The sequence below is a fragment of the Cibotium barometz genome, chromosome 24 (assembly GCF_041138505.1).
Source record: "Cibotium barometz isolate CiBa-2024 chromosome 24, ASM4113850v1, whole genome shotgun sequence".
Taxonomy (NCBI): domain Eukaryota; kingdom Viridiplantae; phylum Streptophyta; class Polypodiopsida; order Cyatheales; family Cibotiaceae; genus Cibotium; species Cibotium barometz.
Genome location: NC_141069.1, coordinates 40,105,873 through 40,126,582, shown reverse-complemented (window position 1 = coordinate 40,126,582; position 20,710 = coordinate 40,105,873). Strand labels below are relative to the sequence as shown.

Sequence of the window (20,710 nt, the reverse complement as noted above, 5' to 3'; positions counted from 1 at the left end):
ACTTTAGAGTGCTTTAGGATTTAAAAAAAGCCAAAGGTGGAGTTGGCCTTAACCAAGATTGGCCTCCGCAATGTGATCCAAACCAGGCCATGGGGAGTTGACCTCAAGCTATGTGTGGAGTATATGTCAACATATAACCCTGCCCACAATGACGAGCAAGATTATCATTGAAGGTCAAACTTAAGTCAACATGATATGAACCATGCCATGGGAGCCAATCTCGAGCTATGCATGGGGTATATGTCAATATACAGGAGGCTGGATTACCATTGAAGGTCAAACTCAAGTCAACATGATTTGAGCCATGCCGTGGGAGCCAATCTCAAGCTATGTGTGGAGTATATGTCAACATACAACCCTGCCCACAATGACGAGCTAGATTACCATTAAAGGTTAAACTTGAGTCAACATGGTTTGAACCATGCCATGGGAGCCAATCTCAAGCTATGAGTGGAGTATGTGTTAATATATAACCATGCCACTATGACGGGATGGATTGCCACATCAAAGATCAGACTCAAGTCAACATATACTTGAATTTCAAGCTTATCAAGAATGCCTTGCATCTTTCAACAGTGGGTCAGAAAGTTCTTGCATCCAAAGTTGAGAAAGAGGGAAAAGTAGGCATTATGTAGAGTGCAAGGGGCAACTCAAAAAAGGTTTTTGAGAATGCCTTACATCTTTTGACGGAGGGCCAGAAAGTTCTTGCATCTGAAGCTGATAAAGGGGAAATGTAGGCCTTATGTAGAGTGAAAGGGGAAAAGGTTTTGAGTATTACCTTATCTAGAAGCCCCTGTAAGAGTTTCACAACCATTGTAATGCTAATATGGCTTTGAAATATACAAAATGGCCAGTGCACAATTAGCTACTCTTTTTGGACTTTCATGGCATCACCCTCGTATCGCATATTGGTTGCACACTTTGGGTTGACGTTTCTTCCGAATTTCGTTCGTGATGTTGTATAGATCTTTTCTCACTTAATAAAAGTCTCATATAGATCTTTTCTTACTTAGTATAAGTCTGGCTTTCTCCCATCCTTTCTCAATATCTATAGAGTTTTCATCATGAAAAATACTTGTTTATACATGGTTTTAGAGTTTTCATCATAAAAAACACGTATTTATGCATGGTTCTTAGCGAGTAATTTGTTAAGAACGTGTTATGACATAGATCATGTAGTTATGATATAGTAAAGGCTTATGCAAATTGGTACTAGGAATCATGTAGAGAGAGGATAGAGAAAAAGAAGGAAACCTACCTTGCACTTTCGAATCATTGGTTTTTTCTGAGTAGATGGAAATCCTAAAGATGTAGCAGAGACGTCCTTCATTTCCATTCAACTTTTCTAGATGATGAAACCCTAAAACTCTTGCAAGCAGGTAGCTGCAACGCCAGTTGGTGATTTGCTCCATTTGGCTAGACATCATCCACACTGTACGAGGATGTAAAGAGCGCCTCACAAGCGACTCGGAGTAGGTGTAACAACGTCCAGTTGCTTTCCTTGGCGTGTGCCCTTTTCCTCCTCCTCCCCCCATGTAGTCTCCCTTGGAGAGCCGGCCCCACCAAGTAGTTTTGTAGTTTGCTTTTCTGCAATTATGACTAATCCCAAGTAGTTTTGTGGTTTGTTTTTCTGCAATTATGAGTTTGGAAAAAAGAAAAGAAAAGAAACGCCCCCACACAAAAAAAGGAAACACACTTTTTTTTTTCCTTTTCAGAAAGAAAAGCAGAATATGCCGCTCGTGCAGTTCTTGCCCTTTTTTTCATCGTCTTCTACATGGCCGTTTTCTGCACTCCATGCATCCTGCAGCAGATTCTTCCCATCAAACAAGGGTAAAAGGCTTTGTAGATCTTCTCTGCGTCGCGATACCGTTAGTTTTCTAGGGTTTTCTCAGCATACAAGCCCTAGAAAGATGTATTCTGTTTTTGTGAGAAGAAACATGCAGTGCCGTGAATCGTCACATCAGCCGGAATCAGAGGAAGAACAGGCTACTGCTAATAATCACCTCATGCTGGTCTCCGATCTGGACCTCACCATGGTACCTTTACAATTTTCAATGCATTTCGTGGCATTTGTCTCTACATTTTTCATGTTTGTCAAGCAGGTGTTCATTGGTTCGTGCCTTGTATTAGGAAACCTGTAAACCCTATTTTTTAAAGTGTAGCGACACACACGCGCGCACACACACACACACACACACACACACACACACACACACAGTTTCAATGTGTTTCATGGCATTTTGTCTCTAATTTTTCATGTTTGTCAAGCAGATGGTCATTGATTCGTGCTTTGTTTCACGAGACCTATAAACCCTAAATTTGTATGTGTAGCAACAACAACACACACACACACGCACACTTTTGATGAATATACATATGATGACATCGAAGAGTTTACATTGAAGAAAGACGTCAAGCTTGTTGTGATTTGATGTGCTTGAGATTACGTGTGATTATAAGGCTGAATATTTTGCAGGTTGACCACAAGGACCCATCACATACCGCATTGATCAACTTCAACTGTCTGTGGGCAGCTGAATATGCTCACAACTCCCATTTGGTTTACTCATCTGGGCGGTCGATACAGAGGTACTCAGAACTTCAGAAAGATGTCCCTCTTTTGACTCCTGGAGTACTGATTCTATCAGTGGGCACACAAATCCGATTAGGGCCATCCTTGGAGGTTGATAGAGAGTGGGAGAAAGAGTTAGATGATGGTTGGAACCGAGACATTATTGTGGAGGAAGCCGTGAAGATCCCCAGCCTCCGCTTTCAAGTATGCCTTGCTTCACACATGATACATCTTAAAACCATCAAGCCATAATATTCCTTCTTTTGCTTCAAAAAATCATTGTACGCGTGAAATAAAGGTTCAAGTGTTGGATTCTCTGCACTCCTCAGCAATCAATTGATCCAGACGTTATGCCAACCAGGAAGAGCCAGACCAGGGACCCCATAAGGTGAGCTTTAAGTTGGACAAGGAAAAGGCAGAAGACATACAAAAGGAGCTTTCAGCAAGGCTACTAGAGCGAGGGGTAATGACATCTTACTTAATTTCTCGTGATTTTAAAGGATTTTGCACGATTTGTACAACTTACAAGTGGTATGTTGCGGTCTTGCAAAGAAGCAAGGGCTTGAATTGTTGCTATGAAAGTGGTTTCTGTTTTAATTGCTTATGTTTGTTTCTATCTGTGGCTTCAATGATGCAGCTCAAAGTTAAACTGCTGTACAGTAGTAGCATAGATCTTGATGTGCTGCCTTATAAAGCCGGAAAAGGTGAAGCTCTTGCATATCTTCTGAAGAAGCTGAGCCAAGAAGGTGACTCATATGGAAATGTTCTTGTTTGTGGAGACTCGGGCAATGACATAGACCTTTTCATTGTGGATGGAGTTCATGGTGTCATTGTAAGAATTTGAGAACTGTACGTCTTGGTTTGATGCACGTAGTTCATAGCATGTCAGTAGGAAGATATTTCAATTTTATTCACACTTTCTTTTGGAAATGGTGAGAATTCAGGTCTCAAATGCGCAAGAAGAGCTTGTTAAGTGGCACCAGTCTCATGGTTCGGGCACCAAAGTGTTTCATGCAAGTCAGAGATGTGCAGGAGGCATTATTGAAGCTTTGGAGCATTTTGGCTTTGGTCCACATTTGTCTCCAAATGATAGAATCAACAACAACTATGTGCCATCTTTCTCTTCATCAGAGAAAGGCTCTTTACCACCTCCCGGTAGGGTCCAGAGGGAAGTTGTTGAGTTCAACTTGTTCATGATGAAGTGGCTTCATGGGCAGGTACCAAACACAGAAGAATCTTTTCAACGACTTGCTGGAGTCATTGTGAGTGCAAGGCCTTCAATGCGATTTCATACTGAATTGTGGTTTTTTAATGTTTCACACGTTGTTTCCCTTTGCCTATAAACATCTACAACAAGAAGCTGTAGAAGGTTAGAGTAAGAATCTTGTTTTTAGAAATACAGATGTTAATGTCGATTGCAACTTCATCATCATTAACTTCTTGGCAGGGTTTGATATTATCTGGGCAGTGTTGATGCTGAGTTTTCAGTACATTGTCTGGTTGCTCAAGTAACTGTGTATAATGATGCAAGTTCAAGAGAAACTACGAACTGTCTCCTGAATCCAGTTCTCTGCTAAATGGGAGTCATTCATTGCCATGGCATGCACTTGATTCACATTTGCTGTTTGAAGCTGCATCTAGTACATACTGTAGTTTGTAAAGATCATTGGGTTTTGACTGGCTGCAATCAAAAGGTCCAAACCTGGCGGGCGCTGCACCTTCATGCAAACATGCACACCTGTACACTCCTACCTGCATACGTGCACACAGGCATGAGTGCATGTATGTGAATGCATGTGCAAGCATGGATTATGCGTAGAAAAAAAATGTTGTCCAAGCCGATGTGATTCTGGAGTGTACCTGTGTAGGGTTCATGGATTAACAGTAGAAAAAAGATTGAAGTTGTCATCATGGCCAATGATTGATTAAGAGGTTGAAGTTGTCATCGTGGCCAATGACTATGGGACAGATGGGCGAGCAAAAAAGGAAAATGGTGTACTTTTTTTGAAACTGTATCATGTCAAGCATACATACATTTCTATCAGGGTCTCTTTGTGGTAAGGTCCAAATATCTGGAGGAAAATGTTGTGTTTAATGACTGGTGTTTAATGACTGGTGGCCCTCTTAGAGACAAGGCCAGTGGATTGATCATGCAGGAGTTTGATGGCTCATCACATAAGAAGCCTAGGCATGAGAGCTTCTAGTTCCACCAAGCAAGGCCGGAATCTTCAATATTCCTGTCAAATTCTGTTATGTCAAAGACAGGTGCACTAGCGTGGGGTCAGGCTGGAGGCCAGACATGGGTGGAGATGTGGGAAAGTGGAGAGGACTCTATTGGAGCAACCACCTCATCTCTTGGATAACCCGTCAACTTTCCCCATACTGCTTGTAGAGCAAACCAAACAAACATGAGGGAGGATAGGTGTTTCTCTTGCGGTCATAAGGGCCATATGAGGACGAGTTGTCCAAAGGCAAAGACCAAAGCAGCTCATCTGATCGAAGTAATAGGTAACCCTCAAGTTCTTTTGGCGCCATTGGTCCTTTCACCAGCTTTGATCAATGTTTTGGAGCAAGCCCACAACCAAGGTGAGAACGAGGATTTTCCACAAAAGAAGGTTTAAGCTCAAGGATAAAAGCGTTGAGGCCTAGGCACTTATTAGGAGCTTTCATGGACCTTGAGAATCATTAAAAAACCCTATGGGGTCTGGGCACCCTGCATGGATGCGTGGGAACGTGTGGGCCCTCAAGGTCAAAAAAAAGCTAGGTGCCCACTTTGATGAGGTATTTTTAATAGCTTGGACACTAAAAATGGCCAAATTCTCTTATTTATAGAGACACTGGCTAATGAAAGCAAAACGGGGATATTTTAAGCAGCCAAGGCCACTTTTGGAGAAAAGGGGACAAGCATGGACTAAATGAAGCTGGCCGACTCCATCTAAAAAGAGGATGGGCTGAATCGTAAAAAGCATGAAGAGGGGCTGTTTTTGGGGATTCGCACAGGTATACAGGCAAGCTGCTGTTGTTTAACTCTCTGTGTGTGTGTGTGTGTGTGTGTGTGTGTGTGTGTGTGTGTGTGTTCTGCACTGGCCATACTCCCTCTTCTCTTGCCTTTGACGCTAGTTGACAGCTGTGTGTTGCACCTGCCCTTCCACTGGCCACCTACAAGCTGGCCGACTGCAGCTGGTTCTCTCCCACCTTCCCTCGGCTGGTCGCCTGCAGAAACTGGTCGTACAGTAGGACCCTCACAAGGGACTGGCTGTACAGCAGCAAATCTTACAGTTGGCTGACAATGGCATGGTTCTCTCTCTCTCTCTCTCTCTCTGGTGCCAAAGTCCACAAGGACTTGGCCGATATCCTGCACAGGCCATGAGGCTTGCCGCCTTGTCTTCAAAGGTGGCTAGGGGTACTAAGTACCCCTTGCAAGGCATTGCCCATGTTAAAGTTGCCTTGGGGCTGGCGGTCTTCTACATGGAATGCAACTGAGTGCCTATAATGCATCTGTTGCTATGGCATGACATCTACATGCATCTACAGTGGGCTAAGAGGGTTGACTTGACACTCTTAAGGCTGGGAGATTGACCTACATAGCTCGTGCTTGACATGTCTTGGATTGGGCTAACAAAGGGATCATGGCGTACGACAAATATATCCTAAAAGGTACTACTTCTGTACATGATTCTTGCACTGTTGATGAGCCAGTTTGTCATCGTGTACCGCAGTGCATGGGTGCACGTGGCATTCCCTCCTGCTTAGCTTGGTGGCACGTTCAGAGCTTCGAGATAGTCCACCAATAATTGTGGATACTCGACGAAGAATTCTTCATCTAGCCAAACGGCTTCATGGGTCCCTCGATCTTTGAACTTTGCATAAAATTGGCGGAGACGTCGTCCAGAACCATGCTTCTAACGATGTAGAAGGATTTGCTCAGGCCCTGTCACCTTAGCTTCATCAACCATTTCTGGCTGCAACTCTTTTGGAACATTCTGCAATGAAGGTCCAACATAAGCCTTTAACCAAGAGATGTGGAAGACATTGTGCATTGTCCAATTGTCTGGCAATCTAAGTTGCATGGCGACGTCGCTTATCCTTATCTTCTTTATGATGGGAAAAGGACCAAAACTTCTGAATGACAACTTTGGACAGCGCTTGTTCACTTGCTTGAATCTTTGCTTCATAATCCTTAAATATACCCATTAACCTTCTTTGAAATTGACGTCTCTGCGTGACTTGTTTGCCTGTCTGGTGTAAGCCTCATGAGCTTTGGTAAGACGCTCTTTGATGGACTCAATGATGGCTGAAAAAGTTTCAATCGTCTTGCTGGTTTCCAAGGAAGGAGAGATCATCTTCGTGAGAAAGGATGAAAATCTTCGACCAAAGGCTGCCTCGTACGGAGTTCCGCCAACACTGGTCATTGAGAATCGCCTCTACCAACGGGAGATGAAGCTTCCACTTTGACCGCTGATCATGGCAGTATGCTTTAAGCACTTCGAAAGCCAACTGATTTTAAATCTCGATTTGGCCGGATGGAATGCACTGGACAATTGCAATTTGGTACCAAAGTTGTCGAACAGAGCTCGTCGAAAGTGAGATGTGAACTTTGGATCTCGATCTGAAGTAATGGTCCGTGACAAACCACAAACTCGATATCAATGTCGGAGAAAGAGCTGGGCTATATCTTTTGTTGTAGTCGTCTGTTTGCATGGTATAAGCATACAAAATTTACTGAATCTGTCAACTATCGTCATACACTGAGTATTCCGAGATCCAGTGGATTCGGGAAATAAAATCCATTGAAATGTCGTGAAATGGATCCTCAGGAACGGGCAATGGTTGAAGCAACCCTGGCTGTTTGGTATGAGGTACTTTCACTTTTTGACATATGGAACACTGAGAAACATAGTTGTACACACTTGTGCATCTTCGGCCAATAAAATGATCTTTCCAACTTCTCTAAGGTATTGTTGATACCGCGATGACCACCAACGAGTGAATCATGGACATCATGGAGGAGTGTCGGTCTTTTCTCACTGAGAACACAAAGTTGACCCTTGTAAAAGAGCCAACTGTCCTAAATGGTGTAATGACTCGGTTTTGAATAAAGGGCCATATTGTAAGGAGCTCCAAATTCTGGACAATCTATATACTGTGTCTTCATAGTGTCTAAATCTTTTCCTTGTATCTCTAACATAGTGGATTCTTGTATTGTCTGAATACTACCTTAACGACTCAGAGCATGTGCCTACGGGGTTGTTCTTACCTTGTACATACTTAATCATTCCGCCAAATTGTTGGAACAACTGACTCCACCGGTGCTGTCTATCGCTCCACTGGGCACTTGGCATAGTTTTTAACCACTTCAAGGCCAACTGTACATGGCTGTAGAAGAACCAATGATGACCAATCTCGAGCCTATGCACTCTTCCCAATGGATGTAGGAAGGCTGCAAATCTGAGGTTGAGAGAAGGGGCTGATTGGGACTGTTCTAGGCTGTAGAAGAACCAATGATGACCAATCTCGAGCCTATGCACTCTTCCCAATGGATGTAGGAAGGCTGCAAATCTGAGGCTGAGAGAAGGGGCTGATTGGGACTGTTCTAGGCTATGTATGAATGCTGATGTTGAGTTTTACCTTCACCAAGTGGCTGTAGCAAAACGATGCAAACAAGGATGCTGAAAACTGTATGAATGCTGAAAACGCAAGGTGCTCTGAAGGGCTGAATGCTGTAGATGTTGCGTTTTGTTGAATGCAGGCTAAATGCTCTAGCGTTGATGCTCCTATATGCTGATGGATGAAACGCTGATGGCTGATGTGTTGAATTCTCGAATCGCTTGGGCTGAAGGCTCCAAGCGTTGGGGTCTTCTGGTGTAACATGCGGAAGCTCTGAAGTCTTCTTTCAGCCCTAAACACCACTTAGAACATGCTGACGCAAAAACGCAGACAAAAGGGAGAGTAGAGAGAGAGAGATAGCTGGAAATTCAGTATATTCATATGGTACAAAAAGGTACCCAGTCTACAACCCGCTGGTCGGCTGGCTACAGAGCTGGCTGACTGCATCTTGTCCTGGATAAATGGGCAAATAATGTAAAAATGCCCATTAAATGCTATAAATGATGGGAAAATACGGGATAAATTCTAGATGTTATTTGAAGGCTTCTGCAATGGATGAATGCTATGCGTTATGGAGAGTGCTTTCTAATGCAAACCCTAAGGCATGAATGCATCTCTTCAAGTGGGTTAAGGGACTTGGACTGATTGACTGACTGTCAAAGGATGAGGAATGACCTACGTAGCTCGTGCCTAACTTATCCTGGACTGAGGATTACAATGGGGTCACGACGTACGACAAATATCATCCTAAAAGGGTACTAATAATATACAATGTTGCACTGATGATGATGAGCCATCTTGTCACCATGCAGTACAGTGCAGAGTGCATGTGACATTCCCTCCTGCTTAGCTTGGCGGCAAGGTCATGGCTTCCAAGTAGTTCGCCAACAACTGGGGGTACTCTTGAAAGAACTCCTCATCTAGCCAAACGGCTTCGTGGGTACCTCGATCTCGAAACTTCGTATAGAATTGACGTATCCGTCGACCGGAACCATGCTTCCAACGATGAAGAAGGATCTGCTCAGGCTTGATGACTTCTGCTTTGTCTACCACCTCTGGCTGCTGTTCATTTGAAACATCAAACACTTCTAGTCCAACATATGGTTTTAGCCAAGAAACATGGAAAATATCATGCATTGTCCAACTGTTAGGCAACTTCAACTTCACGGAGACATCACTTATCTTTTTAACTATCGGGAAAGGTCCAAAACTACGGAAAGAAAGCTTGCGACAACGTTTTGCCCACTTGTTTCAATCTCTGTTTCATGATGCGCAGATAGACCCAATCCCCTTTCTTGAAGTGGATATCTCGTCTAAACTTACTTGCCTGTCTGTGAATTGAATAATGGCCAGACTCAAAATTGAGGGTCAAACTGGGTTAAGTACCAAACTCTGCGGAATCAACATACTGATCTTCTATGCTATCTAAGTCTTTTGCAGAGATGTTGAGAATGGTAGACTCCTGAATGGTCTGGATGCTGGTCTTTCTACTAAGAATATTTGCTACTGGGTTATGCTGACTAAGGATGTACTTGATCATTCCTCCAACCTGGTGGAGGAGCTGACCTTGTCTAGTGTGCTGATCACTCGACTGGGCACTTGGCATCGTTGGGAGCCACTTAAGTACTTGGTAGTCTGTGGGCGACTGTGAAAATGCGTCCATAAGGAATAGGTTTCAAATGTTTGAGTACTGACTGCTGTTCTAGCTTGCCCTTGAAAGTCTTGGAAAGTTAAGAGGGAAACTTGCTAGGAGGTTCTGTCCTAGGGACCAAATTGATATGATGATCCACAGGACGAGAGGGTGGGATATTGGGTGGGAGATCATCCTTAAAAATGTCTGAATGAGAAAGGAGATCTGCTAACTGAGAGACTGAAGAGGAAGATGAGACAGCGGTTATCGATGAGATAGAAGCTGTCTGAGCATAAACCAATGCTTCTTCCGTTCCCTTGCGGATAGCTCGTCGGGCCTGGAGATGAGAAATCATAGGAATGCCAAGAATGCTTCTATCCCTCCCGGATCATGACAGGCTCAGGGAAACCTTTAACTGACGAAACCACTGGATTCCTAAGATCATGTCACATCCCAAAAGAGGAGCGACAATGAAATCTCGTTGGAATGAGGTCTTTTAAACCTGAAAAGAAAACTGTTGAGATATGTGAGTGCGGAGACCAGGTGTAAACCCGTTCCCAGAATTGTCCATGTCAAAAAGGATTATGAACTGGCGGCCCTTGGCAGAGCCATAAGCTCAGATTAGGCTTTTCTGTGTGGTTGTCGCTCACCCTCTTGCTTAGCATCAAGTACCATGGATAGCATGAGATGCATAGAAGGTAAGATCTGAACCGCATTGGTGGTTGCGGCAATTGTGGCAGAAGGCTCTTTGGAGGCTTGCTTTGCTTGTCTTTTTGGACAATCCCTCTTACCATGCCCAATGGTATGACAGAAAAAACATCGGCAATTGTGACAAATGTGGCAGAAGGGTCTTTGGAGGCTTGCTCCGCTTGCCTTTTTGGACAATCATTCTTACCATGCCCAATGGTATGACAGAAAAAACATCGGTTTTCTGATACTGTCTTTGCTCCTCTGAAGGAAGATAGCCTCAGTAATGCCTACTTTAGCCTTTTCCTCAGGGGCTTTTTTAGGCTTGGGTTCCTTACCCCCTGAACTAGAGCTAGGATTGTTGTCTGTCTTAGTGTCTTTAGAAGACGAATTACCCTTCCTCGGTTGGGGTTTGGTGAACTAAACTGCGTTTGTTTGGGCTTGCCTCCGTTCATCCTCATTTCTTTATTTTGAGCAAGGGTCAAAGTCCAGTCATATGTACTGGGTTTAAAGTTGCGAACTGTGAACCGGATGTTGGGATCTAATCCACGAATGAATTGATCCATCTTGGCCTGCGTAGATAACCCTAACTGTTGTGCTAAAGGTATAACCTTTCAGGAAAACTGAAGCACTGGTAACCCGTTCTGTTTGAGTCCATAAAACTCGTCTGCCAGGCCGGTCATATACTAGGGCGGGAGAAATCTGGTCTTTAGGTCATGAACAAATGTATCCCAGCTAAAAGCTGTGACACCTGTGGTCTGGTCTGTATGAGGACTAGACCAATGCTGCCACCAAGTGACTGCCTCACCCGTAAGGTGGGGAGCCGCTATGTGGACTCTGTCATGAGGATCTGTAATCCTAGCTAATGGAAAATGAGTAGTAAATTGATGAATGAACTGATGAACTCCTAAATGATCACACTTACCATCATACTTACTAAAATTTGGTTGACTTCGAATGACGATGGTCGATGTCGCGGGTTGCTGGCTGGTGGCACCTAAGGCTGGGGAAACTGAAGAGAGGTGCTGGTATCTAAGATGCATGGCCTCCTTTTCCCTTTGGTGCTTGAGTAACATACGTTCTTGATCGAGCTCCCTTTGGTGCTTCCGAGTGGCGAGTTCAGCAGAGTGCTGGTCGGCTGAATATGATATGAATGAATGAATGAACGATATGCTGAACTATTTATACGGACACTTGATGCTGGTCGACTGACTACAGAGTTGGCTGACTCATCTTGTCCTGGATAAATGGATAAATAATGTAAAAATGCCCATTAAATGCTATAAATGATGGAAAAAATACTGGATAAATTCTAGATGTTATCTGAAGGCTTCTGCAATGGTCTATATGCAATGGATGAATGCTATGCATTATGCAGAGTGCTTTCTAATGCAAACCCTAAGGCTTCTACTGACTCTACATGCATGAATGCATCTCTCCAAGTGGGTTAAGAGACTTGGACTGACTGGCTGATTATCTAAGAAATGACCTACGTAGCTCGTGCCTGACTTATCCTGGATTGAGGATTACAATGGGGTCACGACGTACGACAAATATCATCCTAAAAGAGTACTAATAATGTACAATGTTGCACTGATGATGATGAGCCATCTTGTCACCATGCACTAAAGTGCAGAGTGCATGCGACACAAAGCCATGTCATATGTCTGAGGTTCAAAATTTCGAATGGGGAACCGAATGTTTGGATCCAATCCCCGAATGAACTGCTTGAGCTTCTCCTCCTTAGACATCTCCAATTGTTGAGCTGATGTGATCACCTTGTTGGAGTAAGCGAGCACAAGGAAACTGTTCTAGGTGAGTTTGTAGAACTCATCTTCTAGATTTATCATGTACTGCGGAGGTAGAAACCGGGTCTTCAAATCGGACACAAAGGTGTTCCAATCATAGTTTGGTAAGCTAGTGTAGGGATCTGTGTGCAAACGGGACCAATGTTGCCACCAAGTGACTGCATCACTTGTGAGGTGGAGCCGCCAGATGGATTTTGTCTTGGGTTTCTGTGATTTTTAAAAGAGGAAAGTGGGTTGCTTCACAGTCTCGCTCTGTCTTTTTAGTCATCCATTGACACCATTGTTCTATTGAGGAACTTTGTTCTTTAGGTGTCTCTTGTTGGGCCAAGGTTGCCTGCAATTCTGACAGTTTTTTTTCCATATGCACTCTTTCTAGTTGAATCTGGAGTTGCCTTATTTGCTCCTTTAGCTTTTGGTTGTCTTCGTCTTCTTTTTGCGGAAGCATTTCTTCGAATGGTTCTTCTTCTTTAGTGATGTCTTCGGAGCTTGATGCCACTGTGGATGGGCGAGTGGTTTTTACCAAACTGAGCTTTACCATCCACAGGATCTCCTCACCCTAGGTTGCCTGGTTGAATCACCTCCCAAGCTCTAATACCAATGTAGCATGTGCCAAGCTAGGACCATGTGAAACAACGAAGCCTTTCTTTAAACCTAAGTTTAGTGAGTGTTTAGCAATCCTTTAAAACAGCATATATGAATCTGAAATAGATGTAGAGACGACACCAGATGGGGTCCCGAATTACCCATTGAACCTCCCCCCTCCCCCTCCCCCCCCCCCCCCCCCCCCCGCGGTCATGTGCACAGTGTGTCTCTACCGTGTGCTACACGCACACAAGACTAGCTTCGAGGTATGGGGAAGCTTGGAGCTAGGAAGGCTGATTGGCGAGCTGAGTTAGGGATAGACTAACGGGCAGGCACCCAAGTATGGACGGGCGGGCGCCCAAGTGTGGACGCCCGATGACCGGCCAAGAGCCTATAAAAGGGTGGCCGAGGTTAGTCACTTGTCATATAGAGTCTCGCGTGATTTGTGAGAGCTCTATGGTCTGGAGCCTGGATCTAGTGCAGACGTGCACCTGCTTTACGCAGTCGAGGCCGGCAGCAATCTCGAGGCCCACGTGAATCAATTGATTTCATGTCAGTAAATCCATGTCCTTGTGATTCAATTTTGTATCCCAAAAAAACTCAAGAACTCAAATCAAATGAGTTTAATGAATTTTAGTGCAAAACTGACATTAAAACTCCTCTTGATTAACAAGAATAGAGGCTATCACCTTTTTTGCTAATCATAAAAACCATAATTTTTAAGCAAAAGCCTCTTAATGCATAGCCCAAATGAGATGCTAAATCTTACCAAAACTTGCACAACTATATCCAATCAATGTATTTTGCACGTGGGCCTCGAGATTGCTGCCGGCCTCGACTGCGTAAAGCAGGTGCACGTCTGCACTAGATCCAGGCTCCAGACCATAGAGCTCTCACAAATCACGCGAGACTCTATATGACTAGTGACTAACCTCGGCCACCCTTTTATAGGCTCTTGGCCGGTCATCGGGCGTCCACACTTGGGCGCCCGCCCGTCCATACTTGGGTGCCCGCCCGTTAGTCTATCCCTAACTCACACGACACCCCCCCCCCTTTGCAAGGAGAAGTATTTGCTTTATTTCTTATTTTGGAGGATTGTATACAAGCTGAACTGCGTCCACAAGACTGAGTGGACAAACTGACTGACTGACAAACGCAAGGACAAAGTGACCAAATGCTAGGCAGAACTGTGCATAAGCTTTAGGCGACTGTGTAGCGATCTTCAAGAGAATACACCAGCCCGAGACTGAGGGTAGGTGTGCTGAATACTCTCGAAGAGACTGAGCTTCTTTGCCTTGGGGCTGAGAGCACAAGTATGGCTGTAGGTATGCACAGGCAAGAGCCTAGGCACACATGCTTGACTTCTAATGGTAATCTCGGATTTATGGACTGATCTGAACATGCCCTTTTATATGCTTCAGGGTGCCCAGTCGGCTGCCCTTAAAGCATGTCGGTTGGCAGTAAATGTCCACGACTAGCTTAAATGCCAAGTTGGCTGGCTACTAGACTTGGCCTACAGGAGCCCCAAGTCCACGGGTCGTCAGCCTGCACAGGCCATGAGTCCTGCCGCGTTGTCTTCAAAGGTGGCTAGGGGTACTAAGTACCCCTTGCAAGGCATTGCCCATGTTAAGGCTGCCTTGGGGCTGGCCCCCTTCTACATGAAATGCAACTGAGTGCCTATAATGCAGCTACTGCTATGGCTGACATCTACATGCATTTGAATGATGAACACTTGCTGAATTCTCCACAGTGGGTTAAGAGGGGGAGACTGACCTACTTACCCCGTGCCTGACATGTCCCGGACTGGGCTCACAAAGGGGTCACGGTATAGGACAAATATATCCTAAAAGGTACTACTTCTCTACATGATTCTTGCACTGTTGATGAGCCAGTTTGTCACTGTGTACCACAGTGCATGGGTGCACATGACATTCCCTCCTGCTTAGCTTGGTGGTAGGTTCATAGCTTCGAGATAGTCTGCCAATAACTGTGGATACTTGAGGAAGAATTCTTCATCTAGTCAAGTGGCGTCATGGGTCCCTCGATCTTTGAACTTTGCATAAAATTGGCGAAGACGTCGTCCAGAACCATGCTTCTGCTGCACTCTCAAGACTCAGGGTAGGAGAGTGGTGGCATTCATGACTTCAATGCTCAAGATTGAAGGATGATATACAAAGGCATTGCGTATGGCCATTTTTGGGAGCAGAGATAGAACCCTACTTTACTGATTCCTGCCAAGGCCATGTTTGTATGATTAATTTCAAGTGAGGTCTATAAGAAAATATGACTTGTGCTCTCACACAAATAACGTAACCTTCTGCAAGACAGTACTAAATGCAAGAGATGTTTGCAAACCAGATTACAAACTGATAGCGTCTGCCCACCTGTGCACTTTGGCAAGGAGATTTGATGGCAATCTCACAACCATCCGGCCGCCTATGGCCAACCCTAGTGTCTAAACTGGGGACTGTCGGGGCACCCAGGCATGCTTAACACACTACAGCTACTCCACTTAAAGGGTTCCTTACAAAATAGAGCAACCCGTCACCCACACAGTCACAATGACAAGGTCGCCTTGCCACCCTCTGCACTGACATTACCAATACCATTTTGAGTGCAATAAAACCAGCATATTCTGCTTTATTCAGTATTTGTACTCTAGTTTTACAAAGTTCCTTAATGTTTTACAGAGTGATGGTGCAAGAATGGTCTCTCCTTGGGGGTTTGAATCAAGTTTGGCAGAGTCACTCCAAGGAATAAGGCAAAAGCATGGGTCAATGCAAGGCCCAGAACCTCGCATCTGGTTTGACAACATACATGAACAGAAACTGGCTGAAGGAGTTCATCTTGTGACTTGGCAACCTTGGGAGCAATTCGCAGGTATTATTTGTTGTTTGAGCAATCTTGACTTGGTTTATAGAGTGTTGCATGACGGACTTAATGAGAGAGCAGACATCCACACATGCACAAAGTTGTATCAACTCAATTTATGTTCTATTGCTGGAAAAAGGCCAGTCAGAACATACAATATGGAAGCACTGCTGAGAATCAATGCTGAAGTGGTAAGGGAAAGAGGAATCCTGCAGTGCTGTGGTGAGGTCCTTTCATGGGCAGCATGCTGGTCGGTCAGCCATGATTGGTCACAGTGCCCAAGTCTATCCATACTGTGACCACTCTCTCTCCTACCTAACAAATTGTGGCCCACAAATGACAGGCTTCCCATCAGAAGTACTCCTTACAGTACATAGATGAAACAATGCAAGTAAACATACATGGTGTACCTACACAAGATACATGGCAATGGTGTTTAGTAAAAAACTAAAGAGATCGAGTAGAGTCTACCTCATGGCTGATGCCCATGCTGGTGATCTTGTTAGCAACAAGTACATGCCCTCTGAATGATCTTCCAACCAAGTGGGATAGTTGTGAAGAAAATCCTCATCAAATCAGACAGCGTCATGTGTGCCTTTGTTGTGGAGCTTTGGAGAGATACCACCACGGACATATGCGGTTCTATGCTTCCCTCCCCTCCCCCCACCTCTCTCAAAAAAGTGAATGCTTATATTAAGTATTGTAAGTAATATCAGAAAGGATACTCGCAAAAGACACTGCAGACAAAACCAAGCAGGGATGCTGTGGTTGCAAACTACCGTAGAAACAGTAGCAGTCAAAAAGGGGCTCTGTTCCCAAATATGCATGAAGGTATTGCATTTGTATTCTGCAGTTTTGAAATCTGGAGGAGTCCTGGATCTTGTCCCAAAGGGCACCAAATGCATGAGCAAAATCAGCCTATAGAATTGATAAGACTGGGAGTGGAAAGACTGTATACCTTCAATGGCCTCTATACATCGTGAGCTTCAAATCTGCTAAGCCTTAAAGTTCTCCCCATATTATCTGCTTTGACTGCTGCCTGGAGTGGCCTAAAGCCGTTTCAGTCCCTAGAAACGTGTTTCTCCGCTTCAGGACCCCATCTGTTTCCATGGCCGTTTCTCGTTTCCCAAGTGATATTGTCACAAGAAACGGCCGTTTCCACCCCTAAAAACTTGTTTCCCCATTTCCATTCCGTGAACGTTTACGTTCCCGTTTCTTGTTTCTGGTGACTATGGCCTAAAGGCTGTCTGTGCGTGATTTAGATCTACATTGGAAATAAAACCACTTTCTTCGTGCGGAAGAGAATTCAATAATGGTTCCTTGTTAGGCTTCAGGCAACTCACTTGGAACACGTCATGCATTATCCAAATAAAAGCTCTCGGAGCTTCACATTATTGTTGCCAATCAGCCCAAATGATTACAAAGAGTCCGAAGCTGCAAAAAAGTGTTGGGTTTAACGTTCAAGGTGTTGTTTGATTAATGTCATGCCATCGCTCCTGTATAGAACTAGGGTTGCGGCTTTTCTCAAAAGGTCTACACTCTGGTACTCTTGCATTAAATACAGCAATGTGAAGCTTTTTTTTTTGCCATACCAAGCTAACCCTGAATTTCCAAAATAATTCAAACAAAAATCGTTTCGATTGGCCCCCAATGCTTCATGCCATGCAAACTCTTTCCTTGTACTCAACATCTTTCGTTGTACTCAGCATCAACCTTGTGCTTATGGGCTTCTTGGTGTACAGTGTACACCTCTTCAGCCTTAGCAATCCTTGCTTTGACTAATGTCCATTGTGCGGCTGCCACCTGGCACATTCCTTAAGGATCTAGTTTGAAGGTGCTTCTTGGAAGGTGCCACATATGGGCTCTCTCAAGTATTGGCATTGCATGACCTTTTCATACAAATGAAAGAACTTCTTTCCCACTTGCTGTTCTGCTAATTTTGAATGCTTTCATTTTTTAGAGAAAGTGTGCCTATATAAGGGTAGACTTTGGAATGTTGATACTCACCCAAATGCCCATCAAATGAGAATCTCTCGATTCTCCCATTTTGCGAAGTTTCGTCACAGCATCCCGCCCAATTGCCTGCCATACCGCAGTCAGAATCCAAGCTAATTCGATGGGACAGAGTTAGGGGTTGAAGGAAGGGATCTTGTTAAAATTTTCTTGGAATCTTCAGAACAGCCATGTGCACGGGGTTCTTCAAACCTGGTGAATGTATTCGAATTTGGGACAGTCATGCAGCTCTTCTGTCTCCTCGTCTTGGGAGCCATCAATAAAGCTCAGCAAACATGTCAAATGTGAGTCTTGTATGCGTGGAAAATCCCCACAGAGGACCTAACATAAAAGGCTTGCTAAGTCACAAGATCCCCTGAATCGACGAGCTGTGACAAAGAAGAATTCTTCACATTGATAAACAATGGATTGTCTTTCAAAAGCTCAAGAATTGCTTCTCATGTTGCGTTGCTGATGGGGAAGAACAAAGATGTCATCTAAAATGACAAACAAATGCTCACCTAGCAAGGTTTCAATGACCTACAACACAGTTTGGTTGAAGGTGGCTGGTGCCCGAAGGACGTTACCACAAACTTGTTTCAGCTGTGACAAATGGACACTTCATTCTTCAGATTTAGCTTGGCACCGTGCTGAAGAAAAACTGGCTGACTATTGCCACCTTTGTCTTGGTGCATGTAGAACTACTGTACCATAGCTTTACTTTAGTAAAGAATTCGGGGGCATCCTTGCATTTGTAAGCCCCAACTGCTGGGAAAAGAGCAAGCACATCAGTGGAATAGATTGTATGAGAAGATTGGCATGGCTGCCTGATCAGCAGGCTCTTCACATGTTAGTTCACTTCAGGTGAGGTGTGAGTGCCTTTCTTGCCCCTTTCTCATTGACAATTTGAGCCTTAAACTCCTCTGTTGGATCATGTGGATAAGAGGATAAATGGTTGCCTTTATACATGTGGATAAATGGTGTGGGGATGATTAAGAGGATGACATCATCCATGATATTTTGTTATAAAGCTACATTTATTTGGGGCTGAATCTAGACACTGGAAGAATTGGGGATTTCTATGGCTGAGCTATGGAGTGCAGTTGTAAGGGTTAGGATTTGAAGAGTTTTAAGGACTATTGCTTGGCCTTAGTTGAAAGGGTTGTTTGCAGGTTGTGGATATGGAAGACCTTTCTAATATCACGTAAGGGGGGTATTGGCATGTATGGAAATGTTTTCTTGTGAGGTGTCTTGATTGAGTGAATCAACGTGTAAAGTGAGTCAGTGTTTATCAACAGTTGGATGAATGATGGATGCCAAGAGTTGTCTAGAGAGAGAGTGACTACTAGCTGTCCCACAGGTGTTCAGCCGACACAAATGTATTGTGATGAGGATCAGGGTTCCCGTGGCATTTTAGTCGGAAAGTTGCTAGTAATGTAGAAAATTAATTAATGTTGTGCACATTTAATGTGTTACAGGAGGGGAAAGAAGGGGCTACTTTGCAACTGCCATTCTGATTGCCAAGGTATTATGCATACCCATAGACTACATCTAAGCTCCAAGTGTCCTAAAAGCAAAGCTCTTTTACCAAGGCATTGTTTTTGAAATGCTGATCGTTGCTGTTGGTAGCAGGCTGGTACACCGAATGGGCTCGAGTGGCGGCATTTTCATGAGACATCCCGGAAGGGGAGCTGACTCAAAACCTATGTCAAAGTAAAGATCTTGTAAGGACTAAACACAAGGAGTGCTATTAAAGAAATCAATCTTAGAATGCAAATTGATTTTGCACCCTTTCAAACCTATCTGATATGGGGCTGCCATGCCAACACCATTTGTTGCCATTATATTTTGTAGCATTCTTCTGTGCTGATATTGGTCAGCTGCCCTATGTAAAACTTAGTTTGAATATCACCATTTAGAAGGTTTAGGCATTCCAAGATGGTGCATTATAGCATACAAATCGAACAACTCATGCCCCTCAAACCCACATTTATTATTATAATTTTCAGTCTCAACAACAGAAGACGTTTTGCTTTTGAAGCATTCTAAGTTTGTAACACTTGGGGTCTTTACAGACTTCACCCCTGTTGATTGGAAGGAGAATTCCAAGGCTATGAGGGATGGATGGGTGAGATCTCCCCTTTTTATAGGCAGGGGTTTGTGCATGTGCTGTTATCCATGCACAGCTAGCCCCTTAACCTGTTCCTGTAATTGATGGTTTTGGAGCTATGGAAATAAATGCTTTCATGATTTTTTCCATGGTTGCTAGGCATGATAACTTTCGTATCTTCAACCACGAAGCATGTACACTCAATAATCTTTATCCTAGTGATTGGGTAATGATTGACTCTACATTGTGAAGGCATGAAAATACGTGCAGCAGCTGATTTAACTAAAAGGAGACATTGTGTACGTGTGAATAGGAGACATGTACATGTGAATAGGAGAGATGGTGTAAATGTAAGTAGTACTCCAAACTTTTGTGAAACAAAAAACTCGAAAGCATTGAATTTTTTTGGGACATGATATTCAACAATTGCCTCTCTTTTAGTGTACGTTTGAGTGGATTTAATAATGGTTGTACAAGCTTCCGATTGTGTAGATGTACTCGACGTATTGCTTTGGTCTTGCAGACCCTTGTGGTTTTTTTCAAGTCTTTAATACAATTGTCTTTTTCTTTTCTTTTCAGGCCTTTCATCAGGTGATCCTCTTGTATTAGACTAAAATTTTGAAGTATATATGCTTTCTTTCTCTGCTATGTTGAAGTCATCAAAATATTTTGAAAGGTGGACATCGTTTGTCTTTCATTTTTACTCTAGTTTTCGTTGATTAAGTCGGCAAGCTCCCGTTAGATCCCCCCCTTTTGCTCGCGTCGCCTACGCCCTCTTTCCCCTACCCACTGCGCGCCTCTCCCCCCCCACCCCTTTGCTTCGCTGCCCGCTCCCCCCCCCCCTTTCTTAG

At 43.9% G+C, this 20,710-nt stretch overlaps 1 protein-coding gene across 5 annotated transcripts; it reads left to right on the top strand.

The window, feature by feature from the left end:
- Positions 1 to 1,694: 1,694 nt before the first annotated feature.
- LOC147625291 (sucrose-phosphatase 1-like) lies at positions 1,695 to 20,276 on the top strand. 5 transcript variants are annotated; one of them, XM_086818616.1, is made up of 9 exons: positions 1,695 to 2,036; positions 2,477 to 2,776; positions 2,934 to 3,035; positions 3,210 to 3,404; positions 3,517 to 3,834; positions 15,577 to 15,766; positions 19,228 to 19,274; positions 19,382 to 19,473; positions 19,825 to 20,276. In XM_086818616.1, the coding sequence occupies exons 1-8, from the start codon at positions 1,731 to 1,733 to the stop codon at positions 19,442 to 19,444; spliced, it is 1,521 nt and encodes a 506-aa protein (XP_086674742.1). In that variant the 5' UTR covers positions 1,695 to 1,730; the 3' UTR covers positions 19,445 to 19,473; positions 19,825 to 20,276. The 5 variants fall into 5 exon arrangements, 4 of the variants coding, with proteins under 4 accessions (XP_086674742.1, XP_086674741.1, XP_086674745.1 ...); XR_015268953.1 differs by lacking the exon at positions 15,577 to 15,766; XM_086818615.1 differs by having other exon boundaries at positions 19,382 to 20,276.
- The last annotated feature ends 434 nt before the right edge of the window (positions 20,277 to 20,710 follow it).

What these genes read in the sequence shown, in the direction of transcription:
- LOC147625291 (XM_086818616.1), top strand. Translation starts at nt 1,731, where the DNA reads ATGCCGCTCGTGCAGTTCTTGCCCTTTTTTTCATCGTCTTCTACATGG. An exon ending in CCGATCTGGACCTCACCATG is followed by an intron (nt 2,037 to 2,476) that starts GTACCTTTACAA and finishes AATATTTTGCAG; the next exon opens with GTTGACCACAAGGACCCATC. An exon ending in ATGGAGTTCATGGTGTCATT is followed by an intron (nt 3,405 to 3,516) that starts GTAAGAATTTGA and finishes GTGAGAATTCAG; the next exon opens with GTCTCAAATGCGCAAGAAGA.